General features: G+C 46.3%; 1 protein-coding gene across 4 annotated transcripts; it reads left to right on the plus strand.

The window, feature by feature from the left end:
• The first annotated feature begins 3,587 nt into the window (after window positions 1–3,587).
• On the plus strand, window positions 3,588–13,576 carry eif4h (eukaryotic translation initiation factor 4h). 4 transcript variants are annotated; one of them, XM_086262671.1, is made up of 8 exons: window positions 3,588–3,732; window positions 7,590–7,777; window positions 7,860–7,924; window positions 8,006–8,102; window positions 9,076–9,183; window positions 9,629–9,775; window positions 10,326–10,441; window positions 13,132–13,576. In XM_086262671.1, exons 1-8 carry the CDS (start codon window positions 3,668–3,670, stop codon window positions 13,135–13,137), a joined length of 792 nt encoding a protein of 263 aa, XP_086118797.1. In that variant the 5' UTR covers window positions 3,588–3,667; the 3' UTR covers window positions 13,138–13,576. The 4 variants fall into 4 exon arrangements, with proteins under 4 accessions (XP_086118797.1, XP_086118798.1, XP_086118799.1 ...); XM_086262672.1 differs by having other exon boundaries at window positions 9,076–9,156; XM_086262673.1 differs by lacking the exon at window positions 9,076–9,183.
• The last annotated feature ends 5,327 nt before the right edge of the window (window positions 13,577–18,903 follow it).

Consider the following 18,903-nt stretch of genomic DNA (forward strand, 5'->3'; position numbering starts at 1 on the left):
GCTCCTAGAGTCACTCTGTTGGAGTTGTGACTCTAGTTTCCTCCCGTAGCGCTGCTTCGCCTCTTTCACCGCCCTCCGCACGTTATATGACGCGGCTTTGTACGGGTCCATGTCCCCCGTCATGAGTCCCGTGTTGTAGGCAGCGGTGCGGGATCTCAGAGCGTCGCGGATGGTTTTATCCACCCACGGCTTCTGGTTGGGAAACGTTGTGATAGTCTTTGTCTCCACGGTATCATCCGCTAGTTTCCCGATGAATCCCACAACCGCTTCCGTAAACACGTTGACGTCATCGTCGGAGCTGTTTCTGAACATGCCCCAGTCTGCGTCATCGAGTGCGTCCTGTAACGCGGCCACCGATTGATCCGTCCAGCGCGCGACCTTCCTCTGAACCGGAACTTCCTGTTTCAGCCTTTGTTTGTATTTTGGCATGAGGAAGATGGCGGCGTGATCAGATTTGCCAAACGGAGGGCGGGATTGTGCCTTGTAGCCATCCTTGACCGTAGTGTAGCAGTGGTCCAGTGTCCTTTCACCCCTGGTGGGGCAGGTGATGTGTTGATAAAAGTTCGGCGCTGCGCGTTTGAGGTTGGCGCTATTAAAGTCCCCCGTCACAATAAGCGCAGCGTCCCGGTGTTGTGTCTGGTGCTGTGTGAGTGCCTCATGCAGCTCGCATAAGGCGGTGACCGTGTCCGCTTGTGGTGGAATATAAACGGCACTTACAATGACCGATGTAAATTCCCGAGGTAGATAAAAAGGACGACACATGATGGACAGTAGTTCCAGATTTGGTGTGCAGGAGCGTGTGAGAGGAACAACGTTCGCACTGTTGCACCAGTTGTTGTTCACCATTAAACACACGCCGCCTCCCCTTGACTTCCCCGAGTCCCGTGTCCTGTCCATGCGGTGAACCGAGAAGAACTCGGCCGGCTGGATGGCGTGGTCCGGCACCGCTGGGTTCAGCCATGTCTCGGTGAAGCAGAGGAGATTGCAGTCCCGAATGTCTCTCTGGAACTTTATCCTGGCCCTGAGGTCGTCAAGCTTGTTCTCCAGTGACTGGACGTTGGCGAGCAGGATGCTAGGCAGAGGTGTGCGGTGTGCACGAGCTCTCAGCCTGTTCCTGACGCCGGCTCGCTTCCCTCTAGGCCGCCGCCGCTTCCCTTTGTTCTCCCTCGAGATCTCACTCGGCCAGCTCGGATCCGGAGTTAAAAACTTCGAATTGTGAGTACATTGTATACCAATAGAAACAAGAGTGTCACTGTCATACCTAATGTACCCAATGGTGATGATTTTGCCGATTTAGAAACGCTGAAAACTAACTTAAAAAACAAAGACAAAGAAAAAGTGGTCGGAGCAGTCGTGACGGCAGCCGACCTCACCGGCGCCATCTATATAATTGTAGGCTGTGTATCCTTGAGGTGTTAATGGGGTTATTGAAAATGTGTATATGTGCGTATGTGTGTATATACGTATGTATGGATAGATAGAAACATATATGTGTATATATTTAAAAAAAAAAAAAAAAATTACACATATCATATAATGTAATTGAGAGGAGGTATTTCTGTAGTCTATTGATACTAGATAGTGGAAAAGGGGTGGGATTAAATAAGCTTATGCTTCTTCCTGCTCCTTTTTGAACATGGACCTTATTTGGAGTTGTGGTTGCTCGTTTTCCTTTTGTTTGCTTTGTTCATTTGTCTCTTTTAATTCTATTTTTTTTATACTTTTTCAACATGTTCAAAATAAAGATTCAATCAATCAATCAATCAGACATTACAATGAGTGGAAAAAGACGTCTGACAACAACTGTAGATGCTTTATTCATATGTTTACTCCAAAAATACAGTATTGCTTATGAACAGAAAGACTTTTGAAAAAAGGTCTCAAAGACCTTGTGTGTTTTATCAGTTTCTGAGACAGAAAAGCATCTGGGCTAACATTTAACATGTGAGGGACAGACATATAGTGGAGCTCTGGTGAGGTGTGGCCACATGATTTAAACGGAGTCAGTGGTGTGATCTAGTGATGTGTCGGTTGTGAACGAAACAGCTCTTAGAGCCGACTCTTTGAAGTGAACAACGCGAGCTGACTCCTTATTGGGAACTGTGGGGTTTTTCCTTCTCTCGCCCTCTCTCGCCCTTTTTTCCGCTTCACTCCGCACGCGAGCCTTGTGCTTGCACTGAGCAGAGGGGGGAGGGGCGGTAGTTACACTGGCAGTAGCACAGGAACAGAGCGGGAGGGAGAGAGAGAAAAAGAGAGGCAGGGACAACAACATTACAAAGGTATAGTAATCATACACAACTATTTTCAGTTGCAGATGATAAAGGATTCAGAAAGTTTATTCATGCAGCTCCATATGACAGAGAATGTGCATCTTCTTTTTGTTTTCATATTTTCATTTATATTTAATTGTGTTGTGGTTTGCAGTGTTTTGTGTTGTTTCACTTTAAATTTGTTTAAAAGGAAAAGGCTGAAATATTAAATAGTTAAAAGTTGAAAAGTAAATAGTTGTTTTTTGTATTATATAATTAATTTATGGTACGGTGGTTAGCACTGTTGCCGCACAGCAAGAAGGTCCTGAGTTCAATTCCACCATCAGGCCGGGGTCTTTCTGTGTGGAGTTTGCATGTTCTCCCCCCGTGTTTGCGTGGGTTCCCTCCGGGTACTCCGGCTTCCTCCCACTGTCCAAAGACATGCAGCTTGTGGGGATAGGTTAATTGGATAATCCAAATTGCCACTAGGTGTGAATGTGAGTGTGAATGGTTGTCTGTCCCTGTGTGTTGGCCCTGCGACAGACTGGCGACCTGTCCAGGGTGTACCCTGCCTCTCGCCCTATAACAGCTGGGATAGGCTCCAGCGCCCCCCGCGACCCTGAAAAGGATAAGCAGAAGCGAATGGATGGATGGATAATTCATTTATTACATTTTATGTGGAGTGAATGAATAAAAGTATATTTACGGTGGCACCTAGAGACAAAGCACGTACAAACTCCAAAACATGTACAAGACACAACAGAAGTGCTTCAGGGTGCTTTTGTTACCTAGTGGCTACACAAGCCAGGAAGTACCAACGACTGGATTTGGTGTGTGGTAGTAACGGGTAAATTTAGGTGATCTAGGTAGCTCTGTTTTGGAAGTTCAGTTAACTCTAGAAATGTGTTTAGGACTTTGCTTGTGCTTTTATATTTATAAATAAACATATATTAAAAAACATGTTTGTTTTTTTTCCATTAGTAATTCCTTTTGGGCATAATTTTATATTGTTGTTGATAATAAATTAATTAAAGCAACAAAACAACCTGAAGAGCCGGTTGGGAGCCGAAAGAGCCGGTTCCCTAAAAAAAGCCGGAATTCCCATCACTAGTGCGATCCAAAGGCAACAACGGGCCAAACATTTATTGGCTTCAGGATTATGACATTTTAACAACTGTTACTATTGTTTACTTTGTATTTATTTTAACAATTCCATATAGTTTCGTGTGTTTTTCACGTTCGTGCTGTGTTTTCATTGCTTATATTATAAATATTTCTTTTCAAACTGAATTAAAAAAAAAACAATTAATAAAAAAGAAGTTAGTGTGTGATATCACCGGTCAGGCGCTCTGCGGGCAGCTAAACCCGCTGTGTGTGTGACGTGTAGGACCTCCTCCTCCAACACACAAGCAGCAGTAATGGCGGACTACGACAACTACGATGAACGGGACCGGGCCTACGGCAGCTTCGGCGGCGGCCGAGGGTGAGTTTCCGCCGTGCACGGCAGCTTTGTTGTGTCCCCGAAGAGCAAACTCGACCGGACCGTCGCCGTGTTTCCCGCTGCTGTCCGCCCCGAGTCAGGGGAGCAGGCTGTGTAGGCCCCGAAGCTCGACACGCCCCGCGGTTACTGAACAGGCCGAGCAGGCATGAGGGTATCCCGGAGATATCAGCCGGGAAACACCGCGGTCTCGTAGCTGACATGCTAACAGTTAGCAAGCGGCTAGCTAGATGTAGACAGTAAGAACAGGCTCTCCAGTGTAGCGTGGATCGTCCCGCAGCTTGGCGGTACAGATACCCACTCAGCGCGTGTGGCTTTGAGGCGGTGGAGGCGAGTGGTGGGGAAGGAGGCCGCAGCAGGTTTAGGTGGAGGCGGTGGCGGAGCTGCAGGCTGCCCGCATGGCTGCATCATGTGTCCCCTGCTGCACATCCATCCACGTCGCAGTCAGAGCTGAGGGTGGGAGTCGGTTAGAGCCGGTAGATGCGCTTACCGTCAGGTTAGCGGCTGTTTTACGCTCTGTGGCACTGCGTGTTGTTATCTGATTGCTGATAAACGATTTTTTTTTAAAAAAGTGATTTTTTTTTCCTGGAGGGAGGGGGCTTCAGGATGTCTGCAGCACACAAAGCTTTAACATCAGTACAGGCAGGAGTCACCTGTGAGAAGATCGGACTGATGTTCTCTCCTTTATCACAGACTTAATGAACGAATTAATAGAAAACAGGGTTTTTTTGCCGAAAGTTTGCTGAGATTAATTTTTGGTCGATTAATTGTTTCAGCAATTAATCTTTATTTCTGTTTCTTCGGGAGCATCAAACCAAATTTTAATCAAAGTTTAGAGAATGATGAAGAGTTAAAGGGCTGCTTTTCTTCATCAGCTGTTCTGTCAGGAGCTGAATCTGATGAGAGGGGATAAACGTTGGGGCTGAACATGGGGCCTGAAGTCTATATTTTAGGAGTGGAGGGAATTCCCCTCATTGCATGCTTCCATTGGAGCAGGGTGGGCTGTAGAGTTTGAAGGAGTCTGGGCTGATTGAGTGGCTGAGCCCTGCAAAGACAATACATAAAACAGAAACCAGACTAAACTGTGTGAAGGTAATGTCTGGTAAATCAAACTGTGCTAACTTCTGCTTGAGCATCTTCTCAGAGCACTGAGGTCCATGTCGGCACATGTTGAAGCCTGTCTGTGTTTGAAACAGTGGGGGGCGCTGTAGTCCTGCAGGGAGGGAGCAGAGCTCCAGATGTTGTCTTGATTGTTCTTCTAGTCACTCTGCACCGCTGTCCTGAACGTTATTGGACCTCTGTTTGTGGGGATTTCTTGCAATATAAGTGAAAAATTTATGTATAACTCTTTTTAAGATGATCTCCTGATGGCTCCAAAATGAGGCAGAGCAGACTGTGATTGCATGAAGCTTTGTTTGAGGGTGCTAGACGGCTGATTTCAGATCTGAATCCAGACTGTTGCTTCAAGAGTTTAGCAGCTGGCTCCATGTCAGTAGGTCAGAATTTTACTGGTTCGTAAAGAAGCTCAACATAATCTATAAGAACCAAACATCTATTAATAGATTTGTTGTTTATAATAAGTCTGTGTCTGTGAAAACGAGTCCCAGTTTCCCAGATATCCCATTTATTTTAAAGCCAAAGCTAGTGGAAGGTGTGGAGTTCTGCATGCGACTGGCATTCCTGCTACAGGGAGATGCTGCTGCTGGCAGCCTGTAACAAAGCCTCCAACAAGTCAGTTAAAGCTTCATCAGTTTCTCTGCTGTTACTGTGTTTAAGAAGAAAAGGTGGTGTGTGGGAGCAGCACAAATTTTTGCTTCAGTTTAAACGACTCCTGCAGGCAGTTTGAGGTAACACTTTTGACGTGTGAATGTGGAAACACTGTGAGAAAACTGCTCCTCAGTGAGGGTCTGTTTCAGCTTCACAGGGGAACCCTGTCTGAAATCCTTTATTACTGGCCAAAGGTCGTCAGGTCATCGCTCATGTTGAGGGATTTTTGTGGTGGCTGCATAGTATAAAGTGTTGCAGCACTCAGTTTGAAGTTGCTGTGTTAGGACGAGTGCTGGAGGCTGAGAGTGGGCCTGTGGGGGTGGGCGGTCCATCTATGGTCAGGCCAAACAGTCTGAGAAAGCCTCAGTTTGATCAAACCACAACACAGTGCCGGTACTTTTCCTTTGCCAGCATGTTTTATATGCAACACCTGATTTTAGCTGCGCGTTTGTATCATAGCAACAACAACCGGTCAGCGATGGATGCAAATCAACTCCAAATAGCAGCGAGCAGGAGCCAAGCTGGCTGACTTTGTTCATGTAGAGCAGGCTGACGCGCTGCTCAGCTCCTACATTTTAACCCCAAACTGCATGGCCGAAGCTCCTCTGGCTGTGTTCCTGCTTCATCAGACCTCCATCAGTGATCCAGGAGCAGGTGGAGCAGCACACAGCAGAGCGATAACCAAGTGGCTCAGAGTTTTGAGTCCGGTTTGTAGTTTATAATTGTTTCAAAGTTTGAGCAGCTACAGAGGGTTAAACCAGCTGCTCTGAAACGCAGATCTACACTGACGGGTGCACGGCAGCATGTCAAGCAGATGGAAAAAACGTCTTTTTACCTGATAAGAACAACAGGACACAGATTTACTGGCATCGTAAACACACCACTCCCAACCTTCAAAGCGTCATAAATTCCAATTATGATTATTTATTTATTTTTGTTGTTCAGTTGGTGGAAATTTGCAGATTTACCCGTTATAATGATAAGTTAGAGCAATAATTCCTATAAATGGATATAAAACTAGAGATGTGCACTTACGTATCACACATTCAACATCTCCCAGACCGCTGTTTGCTTCCACTAACGGGTTTGCAGAAATCACAAAAACCGCTCCAGACGCACGATTTGTGATCTGATCAGCTGTTCTTTGCACTTCCTATGTTGGAGCATACGTCATAACCTTGTGAGCATCAACTATTGTGTGGTTTCAGTGTGCCTTTAGCTGTGAAAACAGGAAGTGATGTCATTTTTGCAGGAACTGTAGTTTTTTTCCTCCTCCAAAGCCTGTCAAAGCTGGAATACTGGAAACGGTTTATTTTGATGCTTTGTTTGTCATTTTGCTCCAGTTTATAAAAATGAGTCTCACAAATGAAATTCTGAAGACTCAAAATACATTTCCTGTGGTTGGAAACTATTGTGTGCAACTTTTCTTTCTTACAATTTTGATATTTCTTATTGGCTTATTCCGCTTATTAAATAATGTATGTAATTACTGTGGACATTTTACAGACAAATTATTAAAGTTTGACATATAAGGGTTGTACTGATGCATAGCAACTTGAAATGTTTAAAAAAACTCATGTAAAATGTAAAGTTTAGCTCTGGCAGATTGTGAGATTATTTCTGATCGTTCATCAAACTACAGCTGATGGTTTTTCCTTTCAGACAGATTTCCAACATTCGTTATGTGTAGTCATTTATTTACTTGTTTGTCTCTTTTTTTAAATCTTCATTTATTGATCATTTTCATTAATAAGATCGACAGAGAGCCAGTATCGTCCAACAGCATCGTCTGATTGGTCAGGCTCTCATTCCGTTTCACAAAACGGCCGTGAACGAGCGACCGAGCTCATAAAGTCATTGGGAACGCATCACGGGGCCGATTGCAGCTTTTAGGTCTTTCTGTCCCCGCCATTTCCTGTTTAGACTCCAAAGCGAGCACTCCCAGTTTGGAAGACCAGTGAGCTTAATGTGTGGAGAGTTGTTGTCTTTAACTCTGGTCCAGTCTGACCTCTACATCCCACAATCCTCTTTACTTGTGTCCCTGTCTCACGATCCTCTGTCCCCCCTCCCATCAGGCCCCGTGGCGGCAGCGGTTCCGGAGGCCCCAGGAAGCAGAAGGAGCTGCCGACAGAGCCTCCGTTCACGGCGTACGTGGGAAACCTGCCGTTCAACACGGTGCAGGGAGACATCGACATCATCTTCAAAGAGCTCAACATCCGCAGCGTCCGATTGGTCAGAGACAAAGAGACAGACAAGTTCAAAGGTTCGGAGGGGGTGTGGGTGTCGGGGATGATGAAGTTTGCCTCGGGTGAAACTTCCTGTCTGACTGTTTGCGTCTCTTTCAGGTTTTTGTTATGTTGAATTTGACGATTTGGAATCTCTAAAAGAAGCTTTGACATACGACGGCGCCGTGAGTATCTGATTTAATAAACCCGACGTTTTCTGGTTGTGCCACGCTGCTGTCTTGTCTGACAGGAACTCTGACCTGCAGTTATTAGGTGAAAGGTCACTGAGGGTGGACATCGCAGAGGGACGAAGACAAGAACGAGGAGCGGGCGGCTTTGGCTTCAGGAAAGACGACGGCAGAGGTACGAGCAGAGAAGAAGAGTGCTAACGTGGTAGGAAGGTTTCCAGGCTGGAGTTAGATCCCAGAGAAAATCAGGCGTGCGTTTCGAAACGGGAAAGCTCTGAGGTGCTCCTCAGTGACCTGGAGCAGAAGACGGCTAAAATAGTTTTCACCAAATTCTTTACCAAAACATTTTTCTGCAGCTGAGTTGCCCATAAATCATCAGTGTTCTGCTAGTCTGTGCTGATTGGTCAGTTAAGGACGCAGGACAGGGCATCCCTGCTCGACGGCGCCCGTACCCAAACGATAGCTCCAGCAGACGTTAGTAGAAGCTTCAAGTGTTTGTTGGCGCTTTATGAATAAAGTTGAACATTTTAACCAATGGGAGGCGGGGCCTGCTCGCGATACGCCCCAAACTGTAATGTATCAGGGAGGTCACGTGGTGCTGGGACCTCCCTGATACAAGAAGACCTCCTGGCTCCTGTTCCTAACCATGTTTCCTTGATCAAGGCCAAGAAAAGGTGATTAGGATAAGTGATGAGGGCTTAGGAAAAGAGGGGAGAGGTCCTGACACGTGCTGGAGGCGGGCGCCGGTTGAATCTGATTCAGATTTAAGTCCAGCCTTCAAGGAAACGCAGACGAAGCATGTTTGATGTTGCCCTGTGACTCTGAGGAGGACTCTTCATCTTTCATGCTTCATTTCTTCATCCTCACCTCCACAGACACCTCCCCTTTTCCTTTCACCTCCCTGCTGTTCGTAGTCACCTGCAGGTAGGTGGAGGCCACCTGACGTCTCCTCCTGCTGACCTTTCACCTTCTTCAGTGTTCAGAGTGCTGCTGCTTCTCTCTAACTCCGATTGGCTCATGGACCACTAACAAGCTTCGCCTCTCTAGTGTAGCCCCTCCCAGCAGGAGGTGCTGCCACCTCCTCTGTTTTCTTTCCTCTCCCCCCCCCCCTCCCCCCTCAGTGTTAAACTGCCCCGTGTCCTCTGCAGGACGAGGAGGCTCTCGAGGCGCTCCCAGAGGAGGAGGAGGAGGACGCGACTCCCGTGAGGACTTCGACCAGCCAGGAGGAGGTGCGGTCAAAGAGTTCAGCAGCTCAGGTTGGACAGCATCGCGTTCCAGCGGCCAATCAGGGCACTGCCAGCTGGGTTCTAGCCAATGGGACGGCAGGAAAATTTCCTCGGCCTCCAAACTTTTTTAAAGCAGTAAAACTAATCAAAGTAATATTTAGACGGCAGACGTGCACTGCTCTCTGTTTACATATATGATGTGAGGCCATATTCTGATTATTGCTCTGGTGGTGAGGCATGATTGACCAGCAAGGGAGACTAACGTTAGAGGCTAACACACCAAACAGGAAGTGGTAACTAGTGTCTGGCTCCGCCTCCTGAAGCTGCTGGACACACCCTGTTTTTCCCCCATCATGCCCTTCACCTCAACCATCTCATATTCATTTCCAGGTCTGGACTCTTTCAGGGCGCCTGTGGCCGTCTATCTGAACACTCACCTGTGTGCGCGTCTGTCTGCTCACCTGTCTCTCTGCAGGTTTTAGAGATGATGACTACATGGGGGGGCGGAGTCGAGGCGGTGGCAGTCGCCCTAGTGACAGAAGGGGTGGAGGTGCAGGGATGGGTCGCTACAGAGACGGACCCCCACGCGGAGGAACGACAGACTTCAGGGAACCGTCTGAAGGTGACATGACTTCCTGCTTTGTTTTTTTTCAGCAACGCTCTGACACAGGTGGATTAGGTTTGGTAAAATATGGCAGCGCTGTATCAGCAGTGACTGTGACACTGATAATACATAGAAAACAATTAGCCAGGTGCTAACAGGTGTGTACGTCTTAGGACCCGCCTGTCGCACAAATCCAGGAAGAGGAAGGATAGCAGAGAGAGTAGGAAGGGTCATCGCAGTATCAGAATCCTGAGCGGATGATCGTCCGATTAGCCAGTGAGGCATACACCTGACACGCTGAGCTGAGAACACAGCAGCGTGACATCAGCACAGCATGTGCACATACCTGTGTTTCTAGAGGCTCCCCCTGGTGGCCTGCTTTGCTTCCTCCTGGTGTCCCACACAGGGGTTAGAAAGAAGAGTGTTTCCTGCTTGTTATAGAAATGCTTCTCTGGAAAAAAGCCCCCAGTTGAGATTTTTCCTGACTGGAAGTAAAATGTCTGTTGATTTAAAAACAGGAAGTTCCCCCGGCGTGCACTGACTGTCTGTTGTTATGTGTCTGTTGCAGAGGAGCGTGCACAGCGGCCTCGGCTGCAGCTGAAGCCTCGGACCGTCTCTGAGCCGCTCAACCAGGTCGCCAACCCCAACTCCGCCATCTTTGGCGGAGCGAAGCCGCGAGAGGAGGTGATATCAAAAGAAAAACCATAAGAGACTGAAGGCCGCACGGCCGTAGGGAGGGGGCGGGGGAGAGGGAGGTTAGGGGGGCGAGAGCGAACTTTAACCAAGAAACGCCAAACGGGGTGATTTAGACGCCACAGTTAGTCCTTCCTGACAGACGGCCAGCTAGCGAGCGAGCGAGCGGACGCTGCCCTCCTCCTCTTCTTCTTCTTCTTCCTGTTTGAGTTCAGTTTGAGCAGAATATTTATTCTTAGTGGGAATAAAGACGAATCGCACTCTGACACTCTGATCAGTAATAAACCTGTAAACACAACACGGCGAGCAGCTCGTCAATGCATGTTCCGTCTTTGGGTTTCTCTGCCCCGCCCCCTCACCGCCACCTCCGCTTTCTGTGATGTCATACCTGCTTTGTCCTGTAGCCCCGCCCCATCCTCTTCTGGGTCAACGGTTGCCCACATTTACTCCAACAGAAAGAAGCTCGGAGGTTAAACCTGTAAAGTCTTTTAGTGTTTCTTTTTTGTATTTTATAGTTGTTGAACTACAGCCCTGCCCCCTCACTCTGATTGGTTGAAAATGTCCCCCACTTTAGTTGTTTTGTTGTTTTAATCTTTGGTGTCTTTTGTTGATTTGGTTAGCGTTACAGCAGCTTGTCGTCCTGGGTGGGTGGGGTTTAATGCCTGGCTCTCAGCAAGCTCCGCCCACTCAGGTGTCCACAGCAGACCCAGTTGATGAAATAAGTAAACTGCTAAAAAGCTTTAGACTTCTGTTCCCATGATGCTCTGCTAGCACAGACAGGTGCTGCATTCACTGTCTGCAGAATTTTACATGAAAAATCAAAAAACGGTGCATTCAGGTGCAGGAGACAGCTCCTCGGGAATCATTAAATCCTACTAGTTTTCCTGATTTATGACTGTGGAAGAACAGACCCTGAATGCAGCACAGTTTGAAAAGGCTCTGATTGGCTGTGTTCTGTCGGGTTTGCAGCGATGTGGCAGTGTCCTGTCCAATCAGCTTTAACAATGCCTCCCACACTGAACACACAGAAGGGAATCTTTTCTGATTGGTCTGTTGATCCACACTGAAAACTTTTATATATATTTTTTAATTTAATTGTATCTATTTTTTTCCTTTTTTTTTTCTTTTAGCTCTTCCCATTTGATTTTTAACTTTTCCTGAAACATTAGCTCTGAGTCACCGTTCGCCTTATTATGAGTTGAATGATTATGAACTGTTCTCTCAGGAACTGCGTCATATTTTTGTAGGAAACAAAATCTACCAGCTTTTATTTAATGTTGGTGAAAATGTTAAGGAAATGTTGTAAGAGAAGTTTGACCACCAACAGCAATGACAGCAGAAATAAGTGAAGACATTGAGCCCGGTCTCTATTGATTGTGTCTCCGTTTGTTTGGTTTACAGGTTTTTACAGGCTCACTGAGACTAAATGTGTAGGCGTATTCTCAAACTTCATAAACTATCCGGTCGTTAAGTCTGACGTCACTAGCCGTGTCTGGGTCTAAACTCCGCTGCAGGTCCATATATCAAACATCACTGTGGCATTACTGAGAGTTAAAAACTGTCTAAAGTCTTTCATCTTTAATAAAATGATCAGCGTTCTGCTCTACCAGGTGTAACAACTGAGTTTAACATCCAGGCATCCATGAAAACGGAATTTATGACGTTTAACGGAGTTAGAAGTTAGCAGGGAGTTAGCTCGCTAGCTTCTATCTAAATACAATATAGCATGTCCTGCCTGCGGGGTTTTGGAAACAAATTAAAACGTACAGCTCTGTTATCACTTCCAACATAAATGAAGACAGAAAACTAAACAGCAGTGACGTTTGTAGGGTTACTGAAGTTGGGCTAGCTGCTATATAATGATGTGCTACGTGACCGCTAGCGACACAGCTATGTTAGCATAATATAAACAAGCTAACTTTTTTTCCACTCGATAAAAGTTAACGTGAGTGTTCTCGGTGGTCAGGAACAAATGTAATCGCATGGCAGGATGCTGTAAAAGGACCAAACTTCAGCCAGGAGAACAACTGAGATAATCCATCCACAATACGAGGTTAGTCATTCATATACTGCTGCATGGGCTGGGCTGTAGTTACATCCTAAGGTTTTAAAAACTGAGCTTAAATAAATGATTAGTGGTAATAAAAGCCGAGGGAGGTCAACAGTGATCACTGACTGTTTTAGGAGCTTTTTGAGATCAAATAGAAGAAAATACAAAACATTAAACATGTTAACAACACAAAAGCCATATTAAACGCAGACTACTTTAGACCCGGAAGTAGGATTCGTCACGTCATCACTTAACGACCGGATATGTGCAGAACTGTTACTGCTTTAATGTCGTCAGGTGGTCCCATGTGCTCTGAAGTTTCCTGTTCAGGCCCACCACCCTCCAAAATCTGTGAGAAGCTCAGTTAGTCTCTGTACTTTGTAAAAGATGATGGCAGCGCTGTCGTACTCGCACTGAGCGAGGTTAAATCACTTGACGGCAGCTAAAGCAGTGAAAATGTTCTGGACTCTGAACGGTCCCTCGAATCCAGGCAGACGATTTTCATTCATAAAAATCAGGGAGGACAAAATAAGTTCAAAGTGTTTTTCTTAACTTTTATTTTTCCCTTCCTTTGCTCCCCTTTTTCATCTCTTCCTTCTTTTTTTCTCCTTCCATCTGTCTTTGATTACAGCACTGAGTCATTTAAAGCCGCCACCACAGATCCCAACCAGACGGTGGCGCTAGCACGCCGCATTGCCGACAGAACAGAAGAAACCGAAAGCTTTTTTTTTTTTTTTTTTCTTTTCTTTTTTTTGTGCTGTTTGGTGGTTTCAGTGTGGGTCAGACGCCAGCGTCCACCGATAAATTGTTGTAAAGTTGATTGTGTACAATAAAGATGGGGCTTTGGTCTGGAACCTGTAACTTCTGTGTGTTTCTCTGTGGCCCGACAGGAAACTGGCTGTAAACCCGGCCCAGGTGAAAGCTTTCAGGTGTGGGTCTGCGTCGCTTTGACATCATGTGGTTTTTTTTTTGTTTTTCTTGGAGGTAAAATGCAGAAACGTTTCTGAATAAACAACTGTTAGAACTTTCCTTTCCTTGAGTTTATGGCAATAAAACTGTCTTCATCTTTGTCCTCATACCAACCCGAATGTGTTTAATTTCAGGGTGGGGGAGGCGGGGCATTGATTCCTCATTACATTTTTATTTTTCTTCCAAATGAAAGAAGAATAAAGAATAAAGCTCGTTCTGTTCTGCCTCTGTATGTCTGTGTCGCTCCGACGAGCAGCTCCTGCTGCGGTGACCGGCGTTAATGTTAAACATGACCACAGTCTACAACTTCATCAGGTACACCTCTCCAGCAGCTGGTTGGAGCTCCTTCAGTCGTTGCTCAGAGGTGACATCATCACACACCTGCTGGAGGTGGTTCCGGAGATGCTGCAGGACCTTGCTGAGGGTCTTGGTGGATGTGGGAGGGCTCTTAGAAAGTTTGTTCAACATCTAAAGCAGTTTCACTCATTTCTAAAGGTATCCTGACTTCAGCTGTTTCATTTACAGTCTGGTCACCTGGGACAAACTGAACTCGCTGGACAGGCTTAGAAAGCCGGAAGGTCTCGGTACTATAACTGGACGTCAGCATGAAGTGGCAGGTTGGCTCTGAGAGTAAAGGGTTTGTTCCGGGAGCTCAGGGGCCTCGCTGAGCCAGCAGCGCTCCTATTTCTGTTCATGTCCGCCAGATTGAAGACCGGGACCAATATTGGAACCGCTGACATCAGTGAGGGGCTACTGCAAGGAACTCACCGATGTTGGTCCACAGGTTCTGATCAGTCGGGCTTCAGCTTCCACTACATTAATAACCGGTTCTCTCCCAAACCCAGCAGCAGGCTGCTGAGAAACAGCCTTCAGCTCAATTTAATTTATGCATGCATGTAGCACCAAACCACAGCTACAGTTGCCTCTGGGCCCTTCATATTATAAAGTAAAGACTACAACAGTACAGAGAATCCCCAACGATCTCACGACTTGAGTAAGCACTTGGCAACAGCGGTAAGGAAAAACCCGTTTGAATCAGAAGTTAAACGTGCAGGTAAAAAGAAGGGGAGCAGGCTTTCTCATACATGATGCATGTATCTGTAACCAGGCAGAATAAACTCAATCACTCATTAAACCGGTGGTTCAGTTCTGACCTGTAACATGTATTTTGCTGTTGTGGGGTAAAGGGGCGGGGCTGAGAAAATACAGGTGTGCTTTAAATGAGTTTCTCCAGGTTTCATTCACCTGTGTGTCTACTGTTCATTCAGTTTGAGTTTGACATCTACTCCTTATTGTGGTAGATGTGTGTATTTTATGACACTCACACCATCCTAAACGCATTTGGAATTATTTCCTTTAAACTCAGTAATCCAGTCAAACTGAGCGCCACCTGTGGGCGGGGCCTGTTAGCACAGGTAATCATCCAAGTCTGAGGGTAATCGATCAGGTTACACTTAAATAAAGTTCTCGAAAAAATAAAAGTTCAAAAACGGTTTCTGCTATTATAAATAAGTCAAAGTTGTAATTCACTTAAGTACAAATGCTGGCGTCCTCCGGTGTGTGCGTGCGTGTGCGCGCGTGCGTCCGAAGTCTTCCTGGTTGGCTGTGTTGTTGTCTCAGCCCTCGCAGTGTCTCTGTGCTCCTGTTATTCCTTCACTTCCTCCTTCAGGTCGTCGTCATGTTGTTTAACTAACTAGCAGCTGCTGGTTAGTGTTTCTTAACTACCATCAACTTGTCCGGGAGTTAGCTATCTGCTAGCTCTAGCAACCCTGTCATCAACAGGTAAGACGCCTCATTACGTCGGTAACCGACCCGGCTATTTGTCAGTTAACCCGTAAAGTGAGACAGTTAACCCGGTCTAAGTGTCCGAGCTACTGTCGTCTGTCCTGCTCTGAGTTTCTTTGAGTCTTTGCTCTTTTCAAACTTCTCTAACCAGCCTAGCGTTAGCATAGTTTTTAGCCTCCTAGCCGCAGATGGTACTTCCCGGACTTAACATGCCGGATTCCGTTAACAAACCGTCGGATTTAAAGTCCCGTGAGTTACCGGTAAGTGTATAATCATCTCTGAACAAAGTAATTCGGACTTCACGCCACTTATATGGAGACGTTTTCTCATTCGGCTCTGAGTTATAATTAAACAATGCTCATTTAAATGACACGCCAGCTTGAATACCGATGAAGTTTAGTCGGAGTCAAGTTGTGTGCCGTGTTGATGATTTATTAAATACGAATCTCGAAACTTTATGAAACATAAAGCCGAATTCATCAGAACATTAGCGGGAATATTTCAACAGTTTTTCCACAGTGTTTTTTTGAACGTCGGCGACAAACGCGACACAAACGTCCATTTTTCTCACGGAATTCGGCTAACTGTCACCTGTGTGCAAAACGAAGTTGTTTTTGGCCATTTACAGTGTTTATTTCACGACAACAACAAACCTGTAGCGTAAAATACTGAACTCAGACTTTAATATCAGAAGTTCCAGTAAAATGTGGTCACGTGTCTTTGGATAAAGCGAGATTAAAGCTGTTTGTTATGGAGACAAATATGAGTCATGTTTGTAAAGTAAGAATCCAGTTCTGTGAAACGTGAAGCAGAGTTGATGAGAATAAGAACAGCGAGCAGTTTTTAGTATACAACCTTATTATCGAGCGCTACGCGAAAGAAACATCAGTTTTTCTTATGGAGTCTGGCAAATGGGGAAATTGTTGAAATGACCAGAAACAATCAGTGATTAAAGATAAGGTGACGAAAGCTGTGGAGGGTTGATGAGGGCAGCACTGACAGGTTCAGCTGCTTTATAAAAGCGACTGTTTACAATTTAGGTGAATTTTTAATTTTTCTTTTTGTTTCCAGACGTGACTTTGTGGTTTCACTTCAGTTTTTACTGTTTAAAGTGTTTACTTTCATTTTAGTTCTTCTTTGTCACGTGAAACTTTAAAAATCAAAGTTTTCAAATATTTCACATGATATAGTAGAAATGCCTGAGCAGCAAGCATCTAATCTGAAGTTAGCGTTCAATAACATGCTGAGAATGCAGAGAGAGATCATTGAGTTGGTGAGCTGTGTTGAACTTAGTCACAGCGACTGTCTTAATACCTATTGGATCACCATGGTAACTGATGCTGAGCACAAACTGGACTGGAGCCGGTGAGGTTCAGTGTAACATGCTCAGGTGGGCTGTGGCATTCAAAGCTCGCGCTCGCCGTCACGCCGCCATCAGCCTGATATAGGCAGGATCCACGCTTTCATGCTGTTAGACTGGGGCAGCAGAAACTGAGCTTCAGACCAGGCAGCATTTTTTCATCTTCTATTGTCGTTTAGTGGCTTCAGTTTGTTGTTCACAGCTGGCAGGTGTGGCACCTGCGGGTCAGCGTACTGGGGTTGGTCATTCGAGTTCCTGTTGCCTCGCTCTCAGCTTGAAGCAGACTGTCTATTGTCTCCCAGAGAGCTGCCTCTCACGGGACCTTTTCTCACATTCTCGGTAAACTCAGAGATGGCTGTGTGGGAAACTCCCAGCACATCAGCAGTTTCTGAAACACTCTGATCCATGTGTCTAAATGCACGGAGCTCCTGTCGTGTGATTGGCTGATCAGATACTTGTGTTGAGGAGCGGTTGAAGAGGTGTACGAGCGGCCGTGTATGTTTCAGTACGAGCTCAGTCTGGTCAATCATTTTTGTCTTCCACACGTCACACTTCATCATTTATCATCTTTATTGATCTCCGTCCCGCTAACACTGTATGTGATTTGAGTAGTGGCGCTTCATCACTGCTCTCGTGTGAGCATGCTCAGAGCCAGAGTGTTTTAACAGGGAAGTTTGATAGCTCCATCGTGATGCGTGCTCTGCAGTTTTCCGTTTTGTCCGTCCAGCGAACAGAGAAAAAGAGAAAACCTGGAAAAGTCGGAGCTGCTCTGTGACACAGACCTGCAACAAGCTACTGATCCTTAGTCAGGATCGTTGTGTGTTTGCATACACACCACACCGCTGTTTGTGTCCCACTGCAGAAGGAAAATGTTCATATAATCGAGCCGAAAAGAGCAAATGAAGCCAAACTGGTTTAAATTAAAGGCTTTTATTGTGAAGGACTCAGAGGAACGTGTTTTTAACTCCATAAACCTGTGTCTTTCTGTGTGTGCGCGTGTGTGTGTCAGCCATGTTTGCGTCCTGCTGTAACTGGCTCTGTATGGACACAGCCAATGCGGATCAGCCCACTCGAAGCGACAGACGTCATCAGTCCTACACCAACTCGGCCTTCACCAGCCAGCCGTCTCCTCCACCTGAACACACCTGTAAGGCCTGCGGGGGGCGGCTCGACACACCTGCCACAAAAGTAAGTGAGTGATTGTTCCAGCCCTGAGCCTGCAGCTGCAGCGAGGTCCTGTGGACATTGTCCACAGGGAGGGGGGGGTCGTCACACTTGTGTTCAAAGGGCTGTTGGAGGTTAAAGTTCTGGATCACGTGACAGATTTTTGGATCCTTGTTAGAGCCGGTTGGTAGGACCACCTAAAGCAGGGGTGGGCAACTCCAGGCCTCGAGGGCCGGTGTCCCTGCAGGTTTTAGATGCGTCCTTGATCCATCACAGCTGATTCAAATGGTTAAAGGACCTCCTCAACATGTCCTGTAGTTCTCCAGAGGCCTGGTAAAGAACTAATCATGTGATTCAGGTGTGCTGACCCAGGGTGAGATCTAACACCTGCAGGGACACCGGCCCTCGAGGCCTGGAGTTGGACACCCCTGACCTAAAGGCTCCATATAAGTGATTATTACATCAAATACACTTTCTTCATCGCAGACGTTGGGAGGTTCCTGTTTGAGGAGCCAAAACATTAAACACAGATCCCTTAAATGAGGTGAAATAGTTCATAAAATAGAAACGGTGCAGATGCTCGGCTCTTTGTTTTCATCCACTCAACTCCCCCGCCCCGCCTCCGTAAGGGATTCAGCTGTGGCGCTTTCAGAAGGTTCAGCCCGTTTACTTCCTTCCTTATGGGCCGGGACTCGATGGAGAACGCCAAAAAACGAAGCCGTCGAGTGAACTTTGCTGGTGGACGGTGCACGGGCAACCTCATGTAGGGACGCGGTGTTGGAATAATTTACAGGTTTAGGAGTTCATCCCAGGAACAGAGCAGGATGCACAACTCTGGCTCGGTGCAGTAAGTCGAAGCAGCCAATCGGCAGCTTATCTGTAATGTAGTAAATGAAGGAAAAGCTCCGGGACGCTGAAAGTGGCGGCTCACTTCCTTTGTTTTGCTTTGTGGTTGGTGGAAAACCCAGAGCAGAGATTTGCTGAAGCGACCAGGAAACAACCAGCAGCTGATTAAAACACCAGAGCGGACTTTGTGTCTGTGGGCTTTAAAAGCACAATCATCGTTTGTGTGTTTAACAGTCTTCTGGCTGCCATCACAGAGGAACTCGTCCGTGTTGAGCCTGC

Source organism: Aulonocara sp. 'chitande type north' Nkhata Bay, linkage group LG14, assembly GCF_057382095.1.
Source record: "Aulonocara sp. 'chitande type north' Nkhata Bay isolate Kocher_YH1m ecotype deep benthic linkage group LG14, A_spYH_male_GT1.1, whole genome shotgun sequence".
In the NCBI taxonomy this organism is placed as follows: Eukaryota; Metazoa; Chordata; class Actinopteri; order Cichliformes; family Cichlidae; genus Aulonocara; species Aulonocara sp. 'chitande type north' Nkhata Bay.